The sequence below is a fragment of the Nicotiana tabacum genome, chromosome 10 (assembly GCF_000715075.1).
Source record: "Nicotiana tabacum cultivar K326 chromosome 10, ASM71507v2, whole genome shotgun sequence".
Taxonomy (NCBI): Eukaryota; Viridiplantae; Streptophyta; class Magnoliopsida; order Solanales; family Solanaceae; genus Nicotiana; species Nicotiana tabacum.
In genome coordinates, this window is record NC_134089.1 from 104,844,597 (window position 1) to 104,868,366 (window position 23,770).

At 38.6% G+C, this 23,770-nt stretch overlaps 1 protein-coding gene across 1 annotated transcript; it reads right to left on the reverse strand.

Annotated features, from left to right (window-relative positions):
• Nucleotides 1-3,769: 3,769 nt before the first annotated feature.
• Nucleotides 3,770-5,304, reverse strand: LOC107789926 (uncharacterized). Its single transcript, XM_016611810.2, has 2 exons — nucleotides 4,896-5,304; nucleotides 3,770-4,493 (listed from the first exon to the last, which is right to left on the reverse strand). Exons 1-2 carry the CDS (start codon nucleotides 5,190-5,192, stop codon nucleotides 3,939-3,941), a joined length of 852 nt encoding a protein of 283 aa, XP_016467296.1. The 5' UTR covers nucleotides 5,193-5,304; the 3' UTR covers nucleotides 3,770-3,938.
• Between the last annotated feature and the right edge of the window lie 18,466 nt (nucleotides 5,305-23,770).

Consider the following 23,770-nt stretch of genomic DNA (forward strand, 5'->3'; position numbering starts at 1 on the left):
TGGAGCTTTTAGGAAATAGTTCAATTCATTCCTCATTTCCAAAGACTTTGTCAAGTCTTTCTAAAATAAGACTCTTCTTGTTATGTCTATTATTGGTCCAAGTGTGTTTGCTTCCCTTGAAGCCTAGATCAACTAGATTGCACTTATTAATTTTGGACCAAATGTACCTAGCTCTACTATCTTTGATGGGTTTGCCATCAAATTTCTCACTAGCGGTTAAAATATCATTGAAGTCACCACCTACCAACCAAGGTCCTCTATAAGTATTACTAATACTTTCTAGGTGATCCCATATGGTATTTCTATAATGAATATTAGTACTAGCATAAATGGAAGTAAAGAGCCAAGGTTTACGTATAGGATGTACCTCTATGGTTGCATGGATCTCCTGACCTCTTATAATAACATTTTGAACATTGATTATGTCATCCCTCCACATCATAACCATACCACCTGACTACCCCTCCGATGGAACTTCTATTATCTCAGAGAATCCAAACTCATTAAGCATGGCTTCATAGTTGCCCATCCTTGTTTCCAACAAAGTTACCAAACACGGCCTATGGGTGTCTAGCATCTCCCTAAAATTTCTTCTGAAATTATCATTGTTCCCTCCTCGTATATTCCATATTATGAAATTAGTGGGTTGATTTATGGCTAAATTGGAGTCAGTGTTGATCATCTCCCCATTCTCCCTTATCCCCCTGCTTGGACAAGGTTTCTCCTCATTGATAGAACTAGGATCATTACCTTGTTGCCCACAGTTGGGTCGTGTGGAGGATGAATACCCATCGAGCATTTGTATGGGGCCAATGGGTAGCTGAGAACATACCTCTTCTCGTGCCTCTCTGTGAAGAGAAATTTTTTTATTCCGTCTAGGTTTGAGAGTTCTAGGGTTGGCCCTAAGTGAAGATTTAGGGGGACATCGTCCTCCTCCATTTCTACCTCCACTGGCCCTGGTATGGGGTCGTCTCGTTGTTGGGGTGGGGGTACTGGAGGTGGTGGAGGGGTACCATCCCTTGGTTCCCCAGATTGACATCCCAAAGAAGAAAGATGGGGTTTAGGTAAGTATACATCTCGGTTGGAAAGAAAGGGAGATCTAATGGTGCATTTTGAGGGTTTATGGGGCTGAACTGGGGTGGCATGCTCCATTGATCTCTCATCGTTTGAGCCATTTGAGGGTTCAATAATGGATCCATGGGATGAATGATGTTGTTGAGCCAAACTTGGTTGAGATAATTGTTCATCGCCAACCTCATTCCCTCTGTGATAAGTTGAGCTAGATATTGAGTATTGTGCAAGATCACAATGGCCCCTTGACCGTTGATCGGGACTGTGAACGAGAGTGCATGGCCCATGAGACCTAGCTCCATCCAACTCGTGGGTTGATAGTCTTGGGTTTGGGGTGGTTGAGCATAAATAATCTAGGGTTGTTCTTGGGGATGGAGGGGGGAATGTTTTCCATATTGAGAGGATGTCGTTGTCTTAGGATTTGGATTAGTCGAGTTCTTCTTCTTAGGGTTGAAGGAACTCTTGGCATCTTGGATAATGGAAGTTGTATTTATTATACTGGAAGTTGGCGTGGGATTTTGGGTAGGAGAAGAGGTTAACCGATTGGTTGAGGGAATGATGATTGCTTCGTTTTTGTTTATGGATTTTGGTTGCCCTATGTCATGATTTATAGGACACTTAATGGTTTTGTTTGGATTTTCTATGGGAATGTCCATTTGGCTACTTTCTTTTATAGCCATTGCCATTTGGCCAACATGCATGGAGGGGAGGATCTTGTCATATCTTAAGGAAGAATTTTGGGTAGATTCTTTAGATAACAAAATATTTTGGGGAGATTTCAAATTAAAGGGAAGGTTTGGGGCAGTAGGGATAGGATTAGAGGTAGGGGTAGAATCGTCCATGCTAGAGCCTATTTGCATGGCATTGGTTTTAACTAAAGAGTTGGTAATACTTGATGCCACGATAGAGTCTTGCATGCAAGTATCTTGTATGTGAAGATCCAAGTCATCATTTAATTGATTAAATTTATTTTCACAAATAAAATTAGCATTACCCATAGTGATTTTTGGCAAAATCGTTTGTCTATTATCTAGTTGGTGGTTTTTCTCGTGGGATGTTATTTGGTCAGTAGCATGCCTGGATGGGTATTAACAGGAGAATTATGATTATTAGAAGGATAATTTTTAGTTTTGTATTGGAGAGTTTGAGTAACCAGAAACTTACATGTTTTTGCATTGAATAAGTTAACTGGAATACCTGGATCTTGATTGCCTTTCACTTGGATGGTGGGTAGTTGGTTTGGAGTTCTTTTGCCTTGATTCTTCTTCTTGTTGAAGGAAACCGTTTTCCATTCTGACTCAATAGCATCTTTTGTAGCTTCTTGTTGATGTTCTTGTCCTGCATGGTGAGGGTCCAAGCTTTGCATTTTGGTATAGGTGCACTACCTTATTGTGTGACCAAAACGGCCACAGTTTTTACAAAGAAAATCCTCCCCTTCATAGAGTATATCCTGTTTGTGGTTTCCAACAAATAGGAAGGGTTGAACTGGGATTTCCAAAGGGATTTCAACACAAATCCTTGCATATCGACCTCGTAGGGTTGTTGAGGTGCATATGTCAATTTTCAGTAGGCGTCCTATTGCATTGCCAATTTTTGCTAGGATTTTGCCATCATGAAATTCTGTTGGTAATTGGGGCAGCCTAATCTAAACTATTGAGGTAGTTAATTTTTCATTTCTAGCCACAAAATTTGGTTTCCATTTGGAGATAGATAGGAAATGGCTATTAATGAACCATGGCCCTAGGTGGATAGCTTTATCCATATTTTCTTTCTTTGTGAATTTGATGATGTAATAGTCCTCACCAATATCAATTAAAGAGAAGTCTTCCGTTGGTTTTCATAGGTCTTGGATCTTCCTCTTTAGGTAGTGGTGTAGCATACATTTTCCTACTAACTTGATTATAATGGAGTATTTCCATGGTTCATAGATACGTTGTCTATCTTCTAATGAAAGGGAGATTTGTATTGCATCGCCTAGAGTAATCTTTGGATCATGCATTCCTTTCTTGTCTTCCAATACCTTTATTGAGTCGAGCATTTCTTCATGATCTATGGAAGGAGTAAAATCTATTAGGTTAGATTCCAATAATTTATCCTTGAAGGATGTTGGTTTTTCAGGTTATTTGGTAAGGGAATGTGGTGGATTAAATCCGGTGGTTTTGGAGGAATAGTATCTTGTTTCTCAAGGGATTGGGAATGTATTCTAGAGAGAAGCTGGAGTTTCTCTTTCTGTCAACGGGAGAGAGTTTAATGAAAACTTTACCACCATTGTAACATTTTATTTCTCTCATTAGGGAATAGAAGTTACTTTGAAATTATAAAATTTCCATTATCGAAGAATCTAATATAATCACTTAATTACATTGAAGCAGAAGTCATAGGATATTACTGTGTACAAAAAGAATTTTTGACTCTAGTAAACCTAAAGTTGGTAATGGTAAGAAGCTGTAACATGTAAAAAAGAAGATGGAGGACTTTAATTACTTTTCTGGTTCTTTTAAAAAATTACCATATAAAATAAACAAACGACAATTACATCTATAATATAATATAAAAATCACCTCTTTCACTAATCTATTATTCTAATTTTTTACCGTTTGCTAGTTATCAAAATGTTAGCCTCTTAGGTGGTGTTCTCTCCTCTTTTAATAGCACAGTTTAATAGCATAATAGCATATAATTAAGATGACAAGAGAAGTACTACATCTATGCAATTTTTTTTTTGTTTCTTCTTCATGTCATTCTGTAACATTTTGTACAATGTAACAATACGACAAACAAGGCCCTTGCAATTGCACAGGCTTACATGATATATACTGAAAAAGTTTTTTTAAAAAAAAAAGGATAGGATGGATAGGAGGATATATCTAAATAGGGGTTGGACATATATACTTCTTTGTACTACAATTATGAGATCTTTCAAAAAACCCTTCCACGATAACATTTCTCTTGTATTCTTCCGAGTCAATGCGTTTGAAACAACGAGGAGCAAAGTATAACCATGTTGAAGTGCAAACAATGGCAAAAACTTTACCACAAAAGATCATAACCAATAAACAAATTAATAGAGAATAAGTTCCAACGTTCTTGTTGTAACGTAAGGCAATTTCTTTTTCTTTTATATTGTCATAAACTTGCATATTATTCACCGATTTCGATTTGTGAAAAGATGGGAATTGCTTTTTTTGCAATGTCGATCTCGAAGATGCACAAGAAGATGATGGAGATGAAGAGGTTGAAGTTGAAGACGTAAATAAGGAAGAATCATCCGAGCTTATTCTCGAGTTCCCATCAATATTTGAGAAATTCTTTGATGAAGACCTTGATTCATTCATAGTATAAAATATCTTCTCCAATTTTAATGACAACTTCTTATTTGATCCAAATGAATACTTAGGCTCTTTCTTCTGACTCTTCTTCCCCTACAAAACAATTTAATTTGTTAGTTTCACCACATGAAAATGATAATACATACAAATAACGTATCTTACCAATAAGTTCTTATACATGATTAAGCGACAAAAACAATATATCACGAGTAGCACATTAATCCAAATCTAATCCATTACCTAGCTAGTTACTAATGAAATTAATGGTGTCCTAGAGCTTTGGTCTAGTGATAAGAAAGTAATACATAATATGTACGTGATATCACATGTCCAGAGTTTCAAACAATAATAATAATAATTATGATTGATAAAAGAATAATGCAAGAATAATTGCATAAATATTCAATAATTTCTTCATTTTCTGGACAAGTTTTTCTAATTTTCTCTAGTTTCATTTTATGTTTTCTTTCTTCTTCTTTTTCACCCTAGACTTACCAATGATGTCTCAGAAAGCACATATTTGAGTGCATCAGAGAAACTTCTGCAAAAGACGTTCCCCTTTCGGCTTTGCCGAATATTTTTGGTGAAATCTTTATTCAACATTGAGTCCAACTTTTCTTGTGATTTTACACGCTTCAAGGATGGATCTTTCGACTTATATGCATGACCCCGTTTTATAATTGTGTCATCGTTGAAATTTACAGGTCTACAACAATTGAAAAACCTATTCCTCCCTCGATTTTTCGTTGATTTTGCCATACGCCCATCACCAAAGTGTAAAACATTAAACATATATAGAACCAGATGGGCGTTGCAACGAGGAAGGAGATAGGAATAGAAAGACAAAAAGGTCTCTGGACTAATAATCTCGTCACATTAGGAAAGATAAAGAGCGCCAACATGTATTCCCTCGGGATATCCGATAAAATTGGAACGATATAAAAGAATAAAAATAGGGGAGAGCTAATAAAGGAATATGACTCTACATGTGTAGAATTTTGACGGCTTATAGAAAAATAAGGCTCGCGTTATATTAAAATCGTAATGTGTTGTATTATAATTTGCTCGATGTTTGTTTTTTGTGTTCTTGCTCTTATTTTCATATATGTTTCAAATATTTTCTTCTATGCGGTGGTCTATGTTAACTTTATCACAACCTTGTTTAATTCTAATTATTGTCCAAAGCAATAATCCTCTGCAACTTTTGACGTTCATGACCACATATACAATATTTTTAAATTGTTCGATATTATCAACTCAAAAAAGATATACAAACATGATATACGAACTGAGGCGGAGTGACTTTGTGGGTTGAGGGATTACGAGACTCTGTTAGCGTCGAAAAAAAACTTTTATATATGTATATATTGATAGGTTGAAGATGCAGCTGTGATCCCTTAAATAATTTACTTGTATGCTCAAACAAAAAAGCTGGACTGAGAAATCACGAGTTCGAGCCCTGGATATGGAAAAATCCTTGGTAGAGAGCGCTTCTCCCCGAATGGGGCTCTATGCGGTATGAATCCGAATATAGTTGGACTCCGATACGGATACCGAACACCAAGTGGGAAAAAAAAAAAAAACGCCGGACTGGACGAATGGTTGAGTGGAGCGCACAAGTTTCTTCTCTTACTAGTTAATGTTGGTTTGATACCCAACTTAGCTTTTTCTCCTTCTTTCTATTTCACTTCTTTGAATTTAATATAACTTATATTTAATAGCAAATTAGTTTATTCTTTTATATTTTTCAAAATTCAATTATAGTTTAGTACAAATATATAATAGTCAACTTAATTAATTTTATGGAATTTTTATATTTTTATATACTATTTGAAACTCTATTACCTTCCCTACTCAAGTTTCAATTTAATTACATAGGCATATACAATTTACCAATTATGTACATTTTACGAATTTAATGAGAATTAATTAACTCCTATAATCTCTCTAACGTACATATCTCACTCCCCCCATATTTCTCTCTCCATACCCCCCACGTTTTTGTACTATCTCACTCCATTAACGCTCGTCTTTCACTTTTCTTTAAAAATATTTTATAATCTCTCTCAATTTTTTTTTTTGAATTCTAGCTCTAAATCCTATAAAAATAGTAGCTGCTTAAATTTTTCCTTCCCTTTCAATGAAGAAGAAAGGAGTTCCGAAGATTAGCCCTAAAAAAGCTAATGTTGGTGATATTTCTACTTTTGATTTGGATGTTTTCTCACATGATTCACCCAAAAAAGCAGTGAAATCAGCATATGCAAAATCAGAGATAAAGTCCAAGCTTTCCCCTTGTGAGGTTAGGGCATAATCTCGAACAAAACTTAAGCATGATAGGGATGCTGGTGAAGCTTCAACATCTGCTAAATCCGTAAAGCGGAAGGGCGAAGAAACTGCTCGTGATGATGATTTCGTCGAAGAAGAAGTTATCCCGAAAGCTGCAAAAAAAGTCAGAGTTTGATAGACCATTTTAGACTCTACTTGGTGTGTATTCTCTATCTGATAGAATTTTTCCTCTATACTTCAAACAAAGATAATTTAGGTTTGATAGATCATTTTAGGCTCTACTTGGTGGACTCGGGGCAGTATGCGAATTACGCATGGGGTATCGTAGATTATACATAATTGCTTCAGTCCATTAGGCATAAGCTCAACCCTTCTGTGCATTTTTATCTCATTCGACTCGCTATGCAAATATGATTGTATAAGTGTTGCTCTACAATCAATACTGATATATCTACAAGGGTTGGTAATTCGATCCCGCACATACTTAACTGGACAACTAGTAAGGACAAGATATGGTTATTTGCATTGGAAGATAAAATGATCACACCATCGTGGATCAAGGTAAATATTTTTTACTTCTGGACAGACAATTTAATACAAATTATCTACACATTTTATACATATTATGACTAGGTCCCTCATATTTTTTTCCACTCAGTTCACCAATATACTTGAAGCCCCAGAAGAGCTTTCAAAAATGACTTTGCCAGACAAAATTGAATACATCCTTGAAGAAGTTGAAACAAAGGCCGAGCATCTGACAGATGCTCCATCTCCATTTGGACATAAGCAGGCAATGTGAATAAATGACAAGAAAGATATTGTGAAACAAATTAAAAATTAAGAAAAGATATTGATAAGGTAACATCTATACATAATCCTAGCCGGTTTCTTTAATTTATGTTATGCAAATTATTTCATTAACTCTTTCTATTTTAATACGTAGGTGGGTTCAGACCTTGGAACCTTGAAGAAAGAGGTATACGTAATTCTTGATTTTTAGTTTTTATTAGTCTTCTTTATATATACATATATAAGCCTCTAATTGTAAGATACATTATAATAATTTTTTGTTCTTTAGGTTTTTGAAGAACTAGGTAGCATTCGACTGCTACTCAATGATTCCATCAAGTCTGTTTTACAGGCAATAAACAATCAAAAGGATACTAACATTGATGCTAAGGTTTCATTCGAAATATATTCATTTTGGACAACAATTTTTATCATGTCTATGTTTCTATTATCATTCATAAAGTATATAGCCAAACAAATTACACTTGCAGTTTACTAGCAGTTCTACAAAAAATGATGAGCATTACAAAGAAAAGAACAATTACCACAATCCGGGTAGTAGTGCTAAATCAGTGTTACGCAACAACAATAAAACAGGTATCTTAACAATTTTAACACAATTGTTTAAAATTATATTCTATATTATATTACCATTATATCTATATTATTTCTACACATAACCTAAATTACCAATAAATAATCTACATTATATTTTCAATTATTTTCTTAGATACATGACACATGAATGACATTCAAAATGAGGAGAATGTTCATGTATGTGTTGACTTATCTTCCCAATTTCAAGAGGCAATGGATGAAGAAACTGCAGGTATAATTTAGTACATTTTATCAACATATTTTACAATACATATTGCATCTCCGCTAAAGGATATCATTTCAACAAATTTACTACAATAAAACTACAATTTATCTACAGTGTTGTTTTTGTTTACTACAAACTATCTACAATTTTATTAAGTTGTACACATTTATTGTAATAGAGAAGGAAACTATGCATGTGGACTCTCCAAAACAGGATGTTAAAGTCGGCATACAAGGAGGGCCTTTAAATTAGGAGAAGAAGACTACGTATTTGAAATCTCCCATTCAACAAGCAAACATTATACAACAAGGAGACAATTGTTGTGAAGATTTGAGTAGTATTATATGTTACAATATAATTGTAGGAAAAAAAACACGTTTATATAAGTTTCAATTTTCCCAAAAGAACTTATGCAAGCAACATACAATATTGTTCTTTGTTTTAAATTTTGAAGGTGAACCAGCCAACTACATCAATGCAGGTGATTCGGACAATGACTCCGGGTTTGGAAAAAGAGAAGTAACATTTGATGATTTTGACATGCCAGAGAACTTCTCACAGATTGTTAAGTTTGGCGAGCTTAATGAAGATGAAACAACCCTTGTGCATCAAGGAAGAACAAGGCAGCCTGGAAAGCATGCAAGATCCCCCTTTCTCCGTTATTATAATTCTGGGGGAAGCACTTCTGTTGGACCTCCAATTTTCCTCATCAAGCATCTATTTACTGGGTTTATTGGCGACGATGTTAATCCTGACTTGTTGGAAGAATTCAATAAGTGGTTTGTCACGACCCCAAACCACCTCGATCGTAATGGCGCCTATCACAGTACTAGGCCAGCCGAATCAACACTAATAACATAAAGGTCTTTTGTAAATTCATTTTTCTAATCAGATATAGTCTCAAGCCTTTCATTTTAATATAACAAAATACGCAGAAAACAAGTACGCAAATACATCCAAACTGCCCGATCCTGGTGTCACTAGTCATGATCCACTAAAATATAACCTAATACTGTCTACTTAATACAAGATAAGACTGAAATATAAAATACTAAGGATAGGAAGGAGAAAGGTAGGGCTACGGGCACCATGCAGCTACCTTGCAATCTCCGAAAAATACTCTGAAGGCAAAGATCAGCTCTCACTCTGAGACTCTTGCACCTGGATTTGCATACAAGGTGCAGGGAATAATGTGAGTACACCAACTCAGTAAGTAACCAAAGTAAATAAAGGCTGAGTGTAGTGACGAGCATTTAAAATCATATACATACTCTAACACAGAATCTCAATAGAACATCAAAGCCAAATCTGTAGTTCAATTTCCGAACCTCACATAAAAACTCTAATTTCAATTAAAGTTATTTAAAGTATTTGTTCAATATTTTTCAACAGAGGCTCAATATAAAAGAAGAGTGAAAATAGTAATTTCATAAACAAATATCACTCATATATATATAGCCCCTCGGGCAAGCCTCTCAGTCACTCGTGACTCAACTCTCGTCAATCAGCACTCACACTCAGCACTCCCGCTCGATAGACATCTCATAATAATAAGCGTTGCGGCTTGCAACCCGATCCGTAAGTATATATAGTCGACTGCGCTCACTGGGGGTGTGCAGACTCTGGAGGGGCTCGTACAGTCCAAGTGCTATATCGTTGCGGTGTGCAGCCGATCCATGTCATATAAATATCATTGCGGCGTGCAGCCCAATCCATAAATATATATAATTCTCACTATCAAGTCCTCGACCTCTCTCAGTCATTAACCTCACAACCACTCGGGCATTTCAGTGAAAAATCAGGGAACTCAGCCTAAGGCTGGCAAGTGGGCCGGTTAGGCCCGGGCCGGACCAAGCCCGTGAGCCCATATGGGTAGTGGGCCTAAACGGGCCTAACCATTAAGCCCAAGACCAGGGGGAGGTGCAGGCCCAAGTGGGATGGTTCATTGAAGAAGCCCGTAGGACTGGGATCGTTTGGGCCCGGGATCGGTCCTAACTAGGTCGGTTCAACTGGTCCCAAACGGGCCCAACGGCTACATTTTAAAAACAATTCCACAAAAAAATCTAACCGTTGGGTCATTTAAAATATGGTCGTTTGGCCCACATATATAGTCGTTTGGGCTTTGTAAAATATCCTTTTAACCCCCAACTTTGTTTTAACCCCAAACTTTTTATTGTCACACCTCCTTTTTCCTACACTCGCAAGGGCGTAACGGGAGTTTTTCAAATTAAAGGACAATCGAAATGAGATTTATTATTTAATTCAGAGTCGCTACTTGGGAGATTTATGATGTCCCAAGTCACCGGTTGAATCCCGAACCGAGGAAAAGATTGACTCTGTATTACAGTCCGCGAACCAGAAACCCGGATAAGGAATTCTGTTAACCCGGGAGAAGGTGTTAGGCATTCTCGAGTTCCGTGGTTCTAGCACGGTCGCTCAACTGTCATATTCGGTTTATTTAGCTGATTTTAATACATGTTGAACCTATGTGAAAATTCTAACTTTTTATCGCTTTATTATTATTATTTTAAAAGAGAATTGCAATGTCGTAAAAACGCGTCTTGAACCACGTGACATCAATGTACCCGTGGTTGTTGACACATCTTGACTCCGTTGAGATTTGGATTTGGGTCACATAAATGTGCACCCGAGTTTAGGGAGGTAATGTTATTAAAATACGCGCCTAAAGAGACTAACACATTATTATTTTGGGGAAGGCCGTAAAATTCACTAAACGGCTCGTCCCGAATTCTAAATGTTTTATTTAAACCATTTATTGAGGGCCCCGCAAAGTTGCATTTTTATTTGGCGAGGCTCGTCTCATTTTTATTCAAAGGTCGATCCTAAAGTGACTATGATTTTCTATTTTTGTCTCTCAAAGAAAAAAAACTAATTAATTAAAATGCTCAAAGCTTAAGGTCCAGTTTAAGAAGATGTCTGAACTTAATCACATTAATAGGCATGATATTGGGCTTGAGACGAGACCCAAGTTGGATGGGGCGGAACCGCCCAGGCGAGGTTAAGGAGTCGAACCTTTGTAGCCGGGCAAGCCACGAAACGGCTCACCGATGTGTGCGTCATTTAATCCGACATAATCAAGCAATTGACTCATTTTGCTTTGTAAGTTATACTTTCTTTTTTCGGTTTCCAGTTATTAGAGCAGATGTGAAATGAGATACCCCAAATTCCCTTTAATTACAAATGAAAGGAAAGATAACTACTGAAGGTTTATCTTATTGTTGGTTTGGCTTTTCGAACATATTTACAAAGGAAACACATGATAGGAAACTGGCTGAAGCTAACCTAACTTATTATACCAACTTATACCGAACCTAATTACAACTAACACTCAAACTAAAGCAGAAAACTTACATACATTTCAGGGCAAAATAATTAACAGTCCGTGCTAATACCAACAGTTTTTAGTTTATTGTTACATAACTAATTTTAGTCCTACTAGTACAACTTCAAGCAAGGGTCTTAATACATTAAGAAATCAAACATTCTGACACACAAATCAAACGATTAAATCACATAATCTCATGCTTCAGTTTCTATACCATTCTTCACATTTTAGTTCACAATTAACCAGGATCAAGCTGTGTACCTGGAAATGGAAATACAAGAAGAGGAGAAGGAATAGTCAACAGTAGCAGATAACACAGCAACAACAAACAGCCATCCACAAACAGCCCAGTAACATGTACAACATTTTTTTTATGGAACAGTAGCTCCTTTCAGGGTTAAATGCTATAACTTTTAAGAATATTATCTAAGACCTGGCCTGAATGGAATAGTAGAACCCAAGTGTGTATGCCTATATTCTCAGCCTGTTTTCAGCCTCAAAGACTCTGTTAACAATGCTCTTACAATACTCTCCAAAATGTTCTCCCCTCTCCTCTAAAATTGATCCCCCATATTTGTACCCAACTCTTGAACCCCTTTCCAGCCCCCTTTTCTCTTTACCGTTGTAAAAGAGATCTTTTATTATTGCCCCCCATGTTTCCTTTACTTTTCAGCTTGTAATATTCCTCTACTATGTGTATCCTTTTAGCTTTTATCATTACCCCTTTACCAATATGTTGTGTTCCCCACTAATTATTAAGCAAATACATTATTTTAATGGTACATTAGTACTTAGTGGACAGAACACTCAAACTACCTATTTGTTCAAGTTTTCAATTCCCAAATTACCCCCTGGAACCCCTGTGACTATTATCCTAACTTAACCCCCTTTAATCTGTGCTACATCTTTCAGCTATAACCAATTCTTAAAGAAGAAACCTAATCACTGATTAACTAAAGCTGAATTTAACCACAAGTTCAATTCCATCGGACTCCAAACTCAAATAGAACCACAGTCAGATTCAAACCACTAAACTCACACAACAATTGAACTCAGATCAGAACGAACAGTATTGCAACCAAGATGAAGGGTTTAAGGATTCAGGGAATAGACTAACACAATTCTACACTAAACCTAAATACGAGCAGATAAAACTGTAAATACATTGAATGAACAACTAAATTCATACGCCAAGTCACGTCACAAAGTAGGGGACCAAACATCACATAAAAATGAAACAATTTGGCATAACAGCAAACGATTTGACCAGAACTACTAAACTACAATTAAACCGGATTAATCGACGAAACTATTTAACCATATAGTTGACTGATAGAAGAAAACTGGACCAAGAAAAAGTCCGATGGAGAAGAAAGAAAGGAAATTAATTGAAAAGGACAGAACTATAACGAAACTTAATCAGACAAACCATGAAACAACAAAAGAAAAAGTAAAGAAAAATAAATACCTTAGAATTTCAGTCCCAGTTCCCATTTGTTTAAGTTGAAACTCCCACTTGTGTTTGAAGCCGAGACGGACCTTATCGAGTGTTCTCGACTAAGAACACACGACTAAGGTCGACCACGACCTCAATTCTTTCCCTTTAGGGTTCAATCTTTCGTTTTGAGATTCGACCAACTCCGCTCTGATTCGCGCAAAACTAGTAGGGGACTTGGGACGAAGGTGGTCTAGTGGTCAAAAGGTGTGAGTTTGGTGGCCATTGAATGGATTAGGATTGGTTCGATTCTTCGATCTAAGATTCGAAGCGTCTGTTACTGATTCGAAGAAAACTGATTCGGGATTTGGAAAGAGGACGTCATGGGGAGGCTGTGGTGTAATTTCGGTGGTGAAGGGTGGCAGATGCATTTGGTCTCTGAGGTTTGGAGACGAAGAGGTGAGGGGGGGTTTGGCTTGGGGGGCGGGGTATGGTTTTAGGAATATATAGTTGGGTGGGGATTTGATCTTGGCCGTTGGATCATTCACGATCAACGGCCTGGATCACTTCACTAATGAGGAACGACGTCGTTTGGTTTCAACTAGGGCTGGACCGGGTGGGGAACGGGTTTTGGGCTTATTTGGGGCGGGTATTGAGGTGGATTTTGCTTGGGCCTGGGTAAAATGAGAAATAGCCCAACAAATTTTGCCCCTCTTTTATTTAATCATTTCCATTTTCTTTTCTTCCAAAAATTAAAACTAAAACCCTAATTAAATTATTTTTAAAAAAAACCCTAATTAACTTTATAAAGATTAATTAAATTTAAATAATACCTATCACAGATAATTAAATACCAAATTAATTTAAAATTAAAAGAAAAATCACAAAATTTGACATTAAACACTAAAATGCACAAATACGTTTTTTTTGTGAAATTTTCATTTTTGTAAAACAACAATTTACTTAATTAATGTAAGAATGTAAAACTAAATTCTAAATGCAGATGCTATATTTTTTGTATTTTCAATGCATTAAAATGCATAAAACATGCAAACAATCCGGAAAATTGGACAATAATTCCTAGAATAACACATAATTAAAGAAAATGACCTAATTTTGAGAATTCTTTTTGGAGTAATTCATGTGAGGCAAAAATCACGTACTCACAACTGCCTCTCTTTGCCCGAAAACATGAAGAGTTTTCGTGCAAAGATAAAGTGAGTTGATACGAGCGATTTTTTCCCGTTAGGCTACTCCGTGTGAAACATACTTTGAAAGATTTGACCGAACCTCTGCTTCAAAGTTTTCCTACATATCCCTGGCTAAAAGGGAATCAGGTTAATGTAGTTCGGGAAGTTTTGGTAGTTGGGACTACCATGAAGTTGTGGTTTTGTTATTACTGCTACCTGCTTACTGACCTCCTTATTACACCATGCTAAAAGAAAAAAAGAAGCTAGACTAAATTAGAAATTACAAAATCTTATCTAGATCTTCAAACTTGCTCTTGTTGCTTTGCTTTCTTGTTGGCTTGTGTTTCCTCTAATGTTTCTTTCTTTTTTGTGAAATTCGAATTGTTTCTCCTTCGACACGCGAATTATCTTTCTTTGACCATTGTTGCCTCTCTTTTGACTTTTGCACTTGAGTTTATGCTGGAGATTTTTGTTGTAACCCTCCGCCCTCCGGGTGAGCTCCTGACTTCTACTACGACTTAAAAAGATAATACCTCCATTTTCCAGGCGGGTCCCTGACTTCAATAAACAATTTAAAGATAATACATCCAATCTCCAGGCGGGCTCCAGACTTTGACTACGACTTGAATGTATAACAACCTCCATTCTCCAGGCGGGCTTTTGACTTCAACAACTTCTTAAAAATATAACACCTCCATTCTCCAGGCGGGCTCCTGACTTCTACTACAACTTAAAAAGATAATGCCTCCATTCTCCAGACGGGTCCCTGACTTCAATAATCAATTTAAAGATAATACCTCCATTCTCCAGGCGGTCTCCTGACTTTGACTACAATTTGAACGTATAACGACCTCCATTCTCCAGGCGGGCTCCTGACTTCAACAACTTCTTAAAAATATAACACCTCCATTCTCCATGCGGGCTCCTGACTTCTAATACAACTTAAAAAGATAATGCCTCCATTCTCCAGGCGGGTCCCTGACTTCAATAATCAATTTAAAGATAATACATCCATTCTCCAGGCGGGATCCTGACTTCGACTACAAACTTGAAAGTATAACGACCTCCATTCTCCAGGCGGGCTCCTAACTTCAATAACTTCTTAAAAATATAACACCTCCATTCTCCAGGCGGGCTCCTGACTTCTATTATGACTTAAAAAGATAATACCTCCATTCTCCAGGCGGTCTCCTGACTTTGACTACAATTTGAACGTATAACGACCTCCATTCTCCAGGCGGGCTCCTGACTTCAACAACTTCTTAAAAATATAACACCTCCATTCTCCAGGCGGGCTCCTGACTTCTACTACGACTTAGAAAGATAATGCCTCCATTCTCCAGGCGGGTCCCTGACTTCAATAATCTATTTAAAGATAATACATCCATTCTCCAGGCGGGCTCCTGACTTCGACTACAACTTGAACGTATAACGACCTCCATTCTCCAGGCGGGCTCCTGACTTCAACAACTTCTTAAAAATATAACACCTCCATTATCCAGGCGGGCTCCTGACTTCTATTATGACTTAAAAATATAATGCCTCCATTATCCAGGCGGGCTCCTGACTTCGACTACAACTTGAAAATATAACAACCTCCATTCTCCAAGCGGGCTCCTGACTTCAATTATGACTTAAAAATGTGTTTTATTGCCATTGTTCCTTCCTGCCTCCTGAACCATTTCTAACTTGAATTTTCTTCTTTCAAAACTGCTTCCCCAAAACTGGTGTTTCATTCCTCTGAAACTGTTGGGGATACCTCCGGTGTTTCATTTAAAAAATATGCTATTTTCCTCTTTCAAAGACTACTTCCCTTAAAGCTGGTATTTTCCTTCCTCTGGAACTACTTCCCTTAAAACTTGTGTTATCTTTCTCCCGAAATTGCTTTCTTTAAAACTTGTTTTGCCTTCTTCCGAAAACTGCTGGGGATGCCACTTTTCTCCAAACTTGTGTTATCTTCCTTCTTCCCCAAGTGGGTACCTGCCTTCCAAAAAAATTTCAAAATGAAAGAAAATTTTCTGCCCCAGTTTGCCAATCTTTCTTGTGGCATGTCTTTCTATCATCAATAACATTTCCTATCCCTGCTTAAAATCAAAGAGAATTTGTTAGTTTAAAACGTGGGGATGCTCCTGCTGGGGACGGTTTTCCCTTTCGCTCTTTTCCATGCTCTGCGTCGTTCGACCATCTTGAAACTTGGCCGATAACTTCCGACCTTCTTGATGATTCTGTATTTACCAGCTTCTCAACCATTGTTTTCCACCTTTGCTCCACACTGTCCCGAAATCATAGACCAATCCAGCATTTGGTCTTACAACGACGTCTTTCTCGTCCCACCACATTATCCTCGCATGTCTTATCCCCATTTACCTTGCACCATGTTGGCAACTGGTAGTTAGCTTTGAAAATCCTTCTTAAAAACAAACTACTATTGATCAAAAAGAAATGGAAAATGATGACTTCGAAAGATAGAACAAGAAAAATCTTTCTGAACGATTGTTTGAAGAGAAAATGACTTATCTGAATGGTATAACCGATCCCAATGGTCATGTCATGCATTTTTGGATTAATCAACCTAGTCTATTTACATCAATCAATCTTTTTGATGTCCCTGCTTTGCATTTCAGAGGTCCTGCAACCCATCTTCTTTTTCCGAAACAACATCTTTATTCTGCTTGATGTCTCGACGGATCCTTTCCATCAAGCTTATCTCGTTTGCCCCCTTTTAATTCCTTGTAGCCTTATTGTGCCATTCGAGGGATTTTCACTAATAAGACTCTCTCGTTTCTCTCAACTCTCGTCGCCTTACGGTGCCTGTGAAGGTTTTTACCGATAAGACTCTCTCATTTTACTTCTTTCAACTTCCGTCGCCTTATGGTGCCTATGAAGGTTTTCACCAATAAGACTCTCTCATTTTCATTAATTTCCCTGCTTGGACCGGAGTATTACCCTGATATGAATCACTTCTGTTTGTTCGACTCGTCATCTCTCAAAAAACTGATTAGAATGTCTTTCTTTGGATCGTAACGTGGGCTTTTGGATGGGGTTAGAAATAAAGGGTATCAAAGGCTCAAAATAATTTGATATGGGTTTGAAATTACAACTTTTGGAATCACATTCCTCATTACAAATACAACCTCTGCCCCAGTTTCTTGCTTGGGGATCTTGGGATATTTTATTTTACTATGACCAAGCCGTGAAGCTACCTACGTACCCTTAACAGGGATCAGGTCAAACATAGTTCACACCTGAATTTCCTTGTTGTTATATATTTTTTTATTTTATTTTTTTCACTTATTTTCTTTTCTCTTTTTATTTTCTTTTCTCTTTTTATTTTCTTTCTTTTTCTCTCTTTTTCTTTATTGATTCCAAAAGAGGGGTATGAAAGAAATAAATAAGGCTAAAAAGGGGAACAAAGGGTAAAGTGTTTAGATAGTAGAACAAATTGCCTTCGACATTTCAATCTTCGAAATAACGCCAAATACAAACAATCAACAATTATACCAAAGAAATCATACATAAAATCTTTTTACTGCATCAAAATTGATAGCCATGTCTATGCATTTTCCTTCGATATCTGTTAAACATAAGGCACCATTGGACAATACTCTGGTTACAATGAATGGCCCTTGCCAATTTTGGGCGAACTTGCCTTTAGCTTCAGCCTGGTGTGGAGGGATACGTTTCAGCACCTGTTGTCCCACTTCAAATTTCCGGGGACGTACCTTTTTGTTGTATGCTCTTGCCATTCTCTTTTGATATAACTGGCCATAACACACAGCTGCCAATCTTTTTTCATCAATCAAGCTCAACTGCTCCAGACGGGTTTTGACCCACTCATCATCATCAATCTCAGCCTCAGCGACAATCCGAAAGGACGGGATTTCAACTTCCGCAGGTATTACGGCTTCAGTTCTATATACCAACAAATAAGGAGTTGCCCCTACTGAAGTACGGACAGTAGTGCAATAACCAATCAACGCAAATGGTAATTTTTCATGCCATTGCCTAGAACGTTCTACCATTTTCCGAAGTATCTTCTTTATCTTTTTGTTGGCTGCCTCAACTGCTCCATTCGCCTTGGGACGATATGGGGTAGAATTGTGGTATGTAATCTTAAACTGTTGACATACATATTTCATCAAATTGCTGTTAAAATTAGCACCATTATCTGTGATGATCACCTTCGGGATTCCAAATCGACAGATGATATTTGAGTGAACAAAATCGACCACTGCTTTCTTGGTCATAGACTTGAAAGTTTTGGCCTCAACCCATTTGGTGAAATAATCAATGGCTACTACAATGAACCTATGCCCGTTGGATGCTGCTGGCTCAATTGGTCCAATGATATCCATGCCCCAAGCGACGAAGGGCCATGACGCTGACATTGTGTGTAATTCTGATGGCAGAGAATGAATCAAATCTCCGTGTATCTGGCACTGATGACATTTGCGCACAAAACTAATACAATCTTGCTCCATGGTGAGCCAATAATAACCTGCTCGGAGAATTTTCTTTGCCAACACATATCCGCTCATATGTGGTCCGCAGACCCCTAAATGTACTTCGGACATGACAGACGTAGCTTGTCTAGCATCTATGCATCTTAAAAATCCCAGATCTGGTGTTCTTTTATACAAAACTCCTCCACTCAAGAAAAATCCGCTTGCCAACCATCGATTTGTTCTCTTTTGATCCCCCAATGGCTTGCACTGGGTATATCCCCATTCTGATGTATTCCTTGATATTATGGAACCACGGTTCGCCATCAAATTCTTCTTCAATCATATTGCAATAAGCATGCTGATCTCACACTTGAATGTGCAAAGGATCGACATAGGCTTTGTCCGGATGGTGCAGCATTGACACTAGGGTAGCCAAAGCATTGGCGACCTCATTATGGACCCTTGGAATATGCCTGAACTCCACTGATCTAAACCGTTGACAAAGATCATGCAAGCATTGTCGGTATGGTATGAGCTTCAGATCTCGCGTTTCCCATTCTCCTTGAATTTGGTGCACCAGAAGATCCGAGTCTCCCAAGACCAGAACTTCCCGGACATTCATGTTTGCAGCTAGCCTCAAACCCAAAATGCATGCCTCGTATTTAGCCATATTGTTGGTGCAATAAAATCGAAGCTGAGCCGTAACAGGATAGTGATACCCTGTTTCAGAAATAAGCACAACTCATATTCCGACTCCTTTCATGTTAGCATCCCCATCAAAGAAAAGTTTCCAACCTGGTTTTTCGGCATATTCTAGTTTATCAATATGCATCACCTCTTCATCAGGAAAATAAGTCCTCAGTGGCTGATACTCTTCATCGACTGGGTTCTCGACCAAATGATTGGCCAATGCTTAGGCTTTCATCGCAGTCCGAGTCACATAGATTATGTCAAACTCTATGAGCAAAATCTGCCATTTTGCAAGTCTCCCTATCGGCATAGGCTTTTGAAAGATATACTTCAACGGATCCAAACACGAAATGAGGTAGGTAGTGTAGGATGACAAATAATGTTTCAATTTCTGTGCCACCCAAGTTAGGGCACAACATGTCCTTTCCAGGTGAGTGTACTTAACCTCATAAGCTGTGAACTTTTTGCTAAGATAATAGATGGCTTGTTCTTTCCGGCCGGTGACGTCATACTGCCCCAGTACACAACCAAATGAATTTTCTAAGACTGACAAGTAAAGAATCAAAGGTCTCCTTGGTTCTGGCGGAACCAGCACAGGTGGGTTTGTCAAGTAACCTTTATCTTATCAAACGCTTCTTGACACTCATCAGTCCACTTGATCACAGCGTCCTTTTTAACAACTTGAAAATAGGCTCACAAGTTGTCGTGAGCTGAGCAATAAACCTGCTGATGTAGTTCAGCCTTCCTAACAGACTCATCACTTCAGTCTTGTTCCTCGGAGGGGGAAATTCTTGTATGGCTTTGATCTTTGATCAGTCCAACTTGATGCCTCGCCGACTGACTATAAATCCTAATAGTTTTCCAGATGGAACACCAAATGCACACTTGGCGAGGTTAAGCTTGATGTTGTACCTGCGAAGCCTCTGGAAGAATTTCCTCAAATCCTCGACGTGGTCGGCCTGATGTTTTGATTTTATGATCACATCATCTACATATACCTCAATCTCCTTGTGTATCATATCATGAAACACAGTAGTCATTGCTCTCATATAAGTTGCCCCATCATTCTTCAACCCAAATGGCATTACTCGGTAGCAATAAGTTTCCCGTGGCTTGATGAAGGCTGTCTTTTCCGCATCTTCTTCGTCCATTAAAATCTGATGATACCCGGTATAGCAATCCACAAAAGATCCAATCTCGCGCTTGGCACAATTGTCAATCAGAATGTGGATATTGGGTAGTGGGAAGTTATCCTTCAGACTTGCTTTGTTGAGATTGCGGTAATCGACGCATACTCTGATCTTGCCATCCTTCTTCGGCACAGGCATGACATTAGCCAACCAAACAGGATATCAGGTGACCCGGATAACCTTTGCATCCAACTGTTTGGTAACTTCTTCTTTAATCTTCACACTCATATCAGTTTTGAATTTCCTTAACTTTTGCTTGACGGGAGGGAATGCTGGATCAGTGGGCAATTTGTCGACTACTAAATCAGTGCTTAAACCCAGCATGTCATCATATGACCATGCAAAAACATATTTGTACTCAATGAGTGCTTTGATTAACTCCTCCAGATTTTTGGCTCGAGGTGAACACTTATTTTAGTCTCTCGGACATTATCTATGTCCCCTAAATTGACGGCTTCTGTGTCATTCAGGTTGGGTTTGGGTTTTTCTTCGAAGTGAATTAACTCCTTACTAATCTCTTCGAAGGCTTCATCCTCATCATCATATTCTGATTCATAATCACAATCTATTTCTTGAACTAATATTTCAGAATCGGATTGATTTTTAAGACTAGGCTGAGGATTCCTTATGCATGCCATGTCATTAGAACCAGCGTAAAAAGAACAAGACTCCTTCCGAGTAGGGAGATGAGTAGCCTTCCAATTATTAAGCTTTGTTTTTGGCCCGACAAATTGCACTTCCGCGTTTCTAGAACCCTCTCCAATTTCCACCATGTTCACACTATCGAACAACTTCTCAAATCTTTCAATCAACTCCTTGTCAGGATTAATCATAGAACTGAGAATTGTTGTCACTGGGCAACTCCTTATACTGGACTTGAAAAATGATCTGGAAAGATGTGGGACCGGCTTTGGAAGGACCCATGCCCTCTGTTTCAATAACCTGGCTCTTTTTATATCTGCGGCTGTGGGCTTGAATCGCAGACCAAATGTTCCCAAGTTCTCGGTAAGAGACACAGGCTATATGATGCCTTGCAACACTAATCCCAAACCCTTTCCTGGTACAAAACCATTCTTCAACATTTCATACGCTACCATGACTGATGCGGCGTTTATCTTCGGATTCGGGATACATTTCCCCTCTGAAACTTTCTTGACTGACATTGCATCAGAAACTTGGTAGACCCATGGTCCCTTGTCATCTTCTACTTCAATGAATGGCACAATGGTGTTGTTGTGAGCGCACAAATTATCTTCGCCGTACACCACTATTTCATGTCTGTCCCATTCAAACTTGACCATCTGATGGAGTGTTGATGGCACTGCTTTAGCAGCGTGAATCCACGGTTGCCCTAATAGAAAATTGTAGGAAACAACTATATCCAGCACTTGGAATTCCATTGTGAATTCTACTGGACTTATGGTTAGTTCTAGCATTATGTCCCTGACTGAGTCTTTGACTCCGCCGTCAAATCCCCGCACACAGATACTGCTCTTATGGATCCTCTCATCTTCTACTTTCATCTTGATTAGAGTGGAGAGAGGATAGATATTCGCGTTTGAACCATTATCAACCAATACCCGGGTAACCAAGGCATCCTCGCATTTCACTGTCAGGTAAAGGGCTTTGTTATGCTCAGTACCCTCTCCCGGCAATTCACCATCGGAAAAAGTGACTCTGTTTACTTCAAAAATCTTGTTGGCTATCTTTTCCAGATGGTTTACCGAGATCTTGTCGGGAACATGGGCCTCATTCAAGATTTTCATTAGTGATTGGCGGTGCTCATCTGAATGGATTAGCAATGAGAGTAATGAAATTTAAGCGGGCATTTTTATCAACTGTTCTACAACAGAATAGTCATGCACTTTCATTTTCCTCAGATATGCCTCTGCCTCTTCTTTAGTTACAGCTTTCTTCACCGACGTTGGATCATTTTTAGTTCTTCTTAACTCCTCGAAGTAAAACACCTTCCTGAGCGAGTCAAACCTTGTGCTTCGCAAAATTCTTCCTTGATTTCTTTCCCTTTGTAAATCACCATCACCCGTTCATAATTCCAAGGAACAGCCTTGCTGTTGATTACTGGAAGCTGAGTTGCTGGTTTTATAATAACACGCTCTGTGCGAGCACCCTTCACGACCACAACAGGTTTACTTGCAACCCCTGGCACTACCACTTTAGCTTTCTCTAGTTTCACTGCAACAATGCTTGACGACCCTCTCTCGGCTACCACAGCTGGATTATTATCTACCCCTCTCAACTGGGCCACTGATTTCCCACTGGTTACTTTTTCCTTTGAGCTGGTTTCACTGGAATGGATCATCATTACCGTCTGTGAGGGCTTCCTGGGCTCCCCCTCTTTGTGTATCAACTCAATCATGTGTGTCTCATGGTGAGTTGGCAGTGGATTCTGATTGATATTTGGTGCTTCTAGGGCTTGAACCTCGATCCGACGAGTATCAATAAGCTCTTGCACAACTGTTTTTAGTTTCTAACAATTCTCTGTATCATGCCCAGGGACCCCTAAACAGTACTCACAACTCACCGAGTGGTCAAGATTTCTAGGGGGATTTGGCATTTTAGGCTCAATTGGATTCAACATGCCCAACTGCCTCAATCTGTGGAAAAGACTGGTATATGATTCCCCCAGTGGAGTGAAAGTCTTTTGCTTCTGTGACCTCTCATTCTTGAGGGCTTGGTTTGGTCGGAAACCTGTGCCGGGGGGATTTCTGTTGGCCCTTGGGGGTGGATATGTGTTTTATGGAGCTGGGTATGGATTTTGTGGAGTCGGTGCACGCCATTGTGCGTGTGCCAGAGTTTGGGTATAGGTTTGTGCATGATGGATGAAAAAATGGGGACCTGGCGGTGGGTAGTAATGTTGTGGAGGGCTATATGGAGTGTGGAGGTAATTTTGGTGGTAGGGTCGTGATTGGCTATAGTAGGGTGACGGGCCTCTAGATCCGAACCAGGCTCCGGACTCAACAGTCGTGACATCTTCTTTCTTCTTTTTCCCAAGTACACCCCAGTGTCGCTTTGAATGGCCTGGGTGGTTGCCTTGATCGCTGAATAACTCATGATCTTGTCGGACTTAAGCCCCTCCTCGACCATGTCTCCCATTTTTACAACCTCATTAAAAGATTTGCCAATTGCGGACACTAGATGACCAAAGTAGGTCA

Bases quoted from the DNA above. Each gene is read 5' to 3' on its own strand.
- LOC107789926 (XM_016611810.2), bottom strand. From the start codon at position 5,192: ATGTTTAATGTTTTACACTTTGGTGATGGGCGTATGGCAAAATCAACG. The intron at 4,494-4,895 runs GTAAGTCTAGGG...ATTGTTTTGTAG, and splicing joins TGCTTTCTGAGACATCATTG to GGGAAGAAGAGTCAGAAGAA.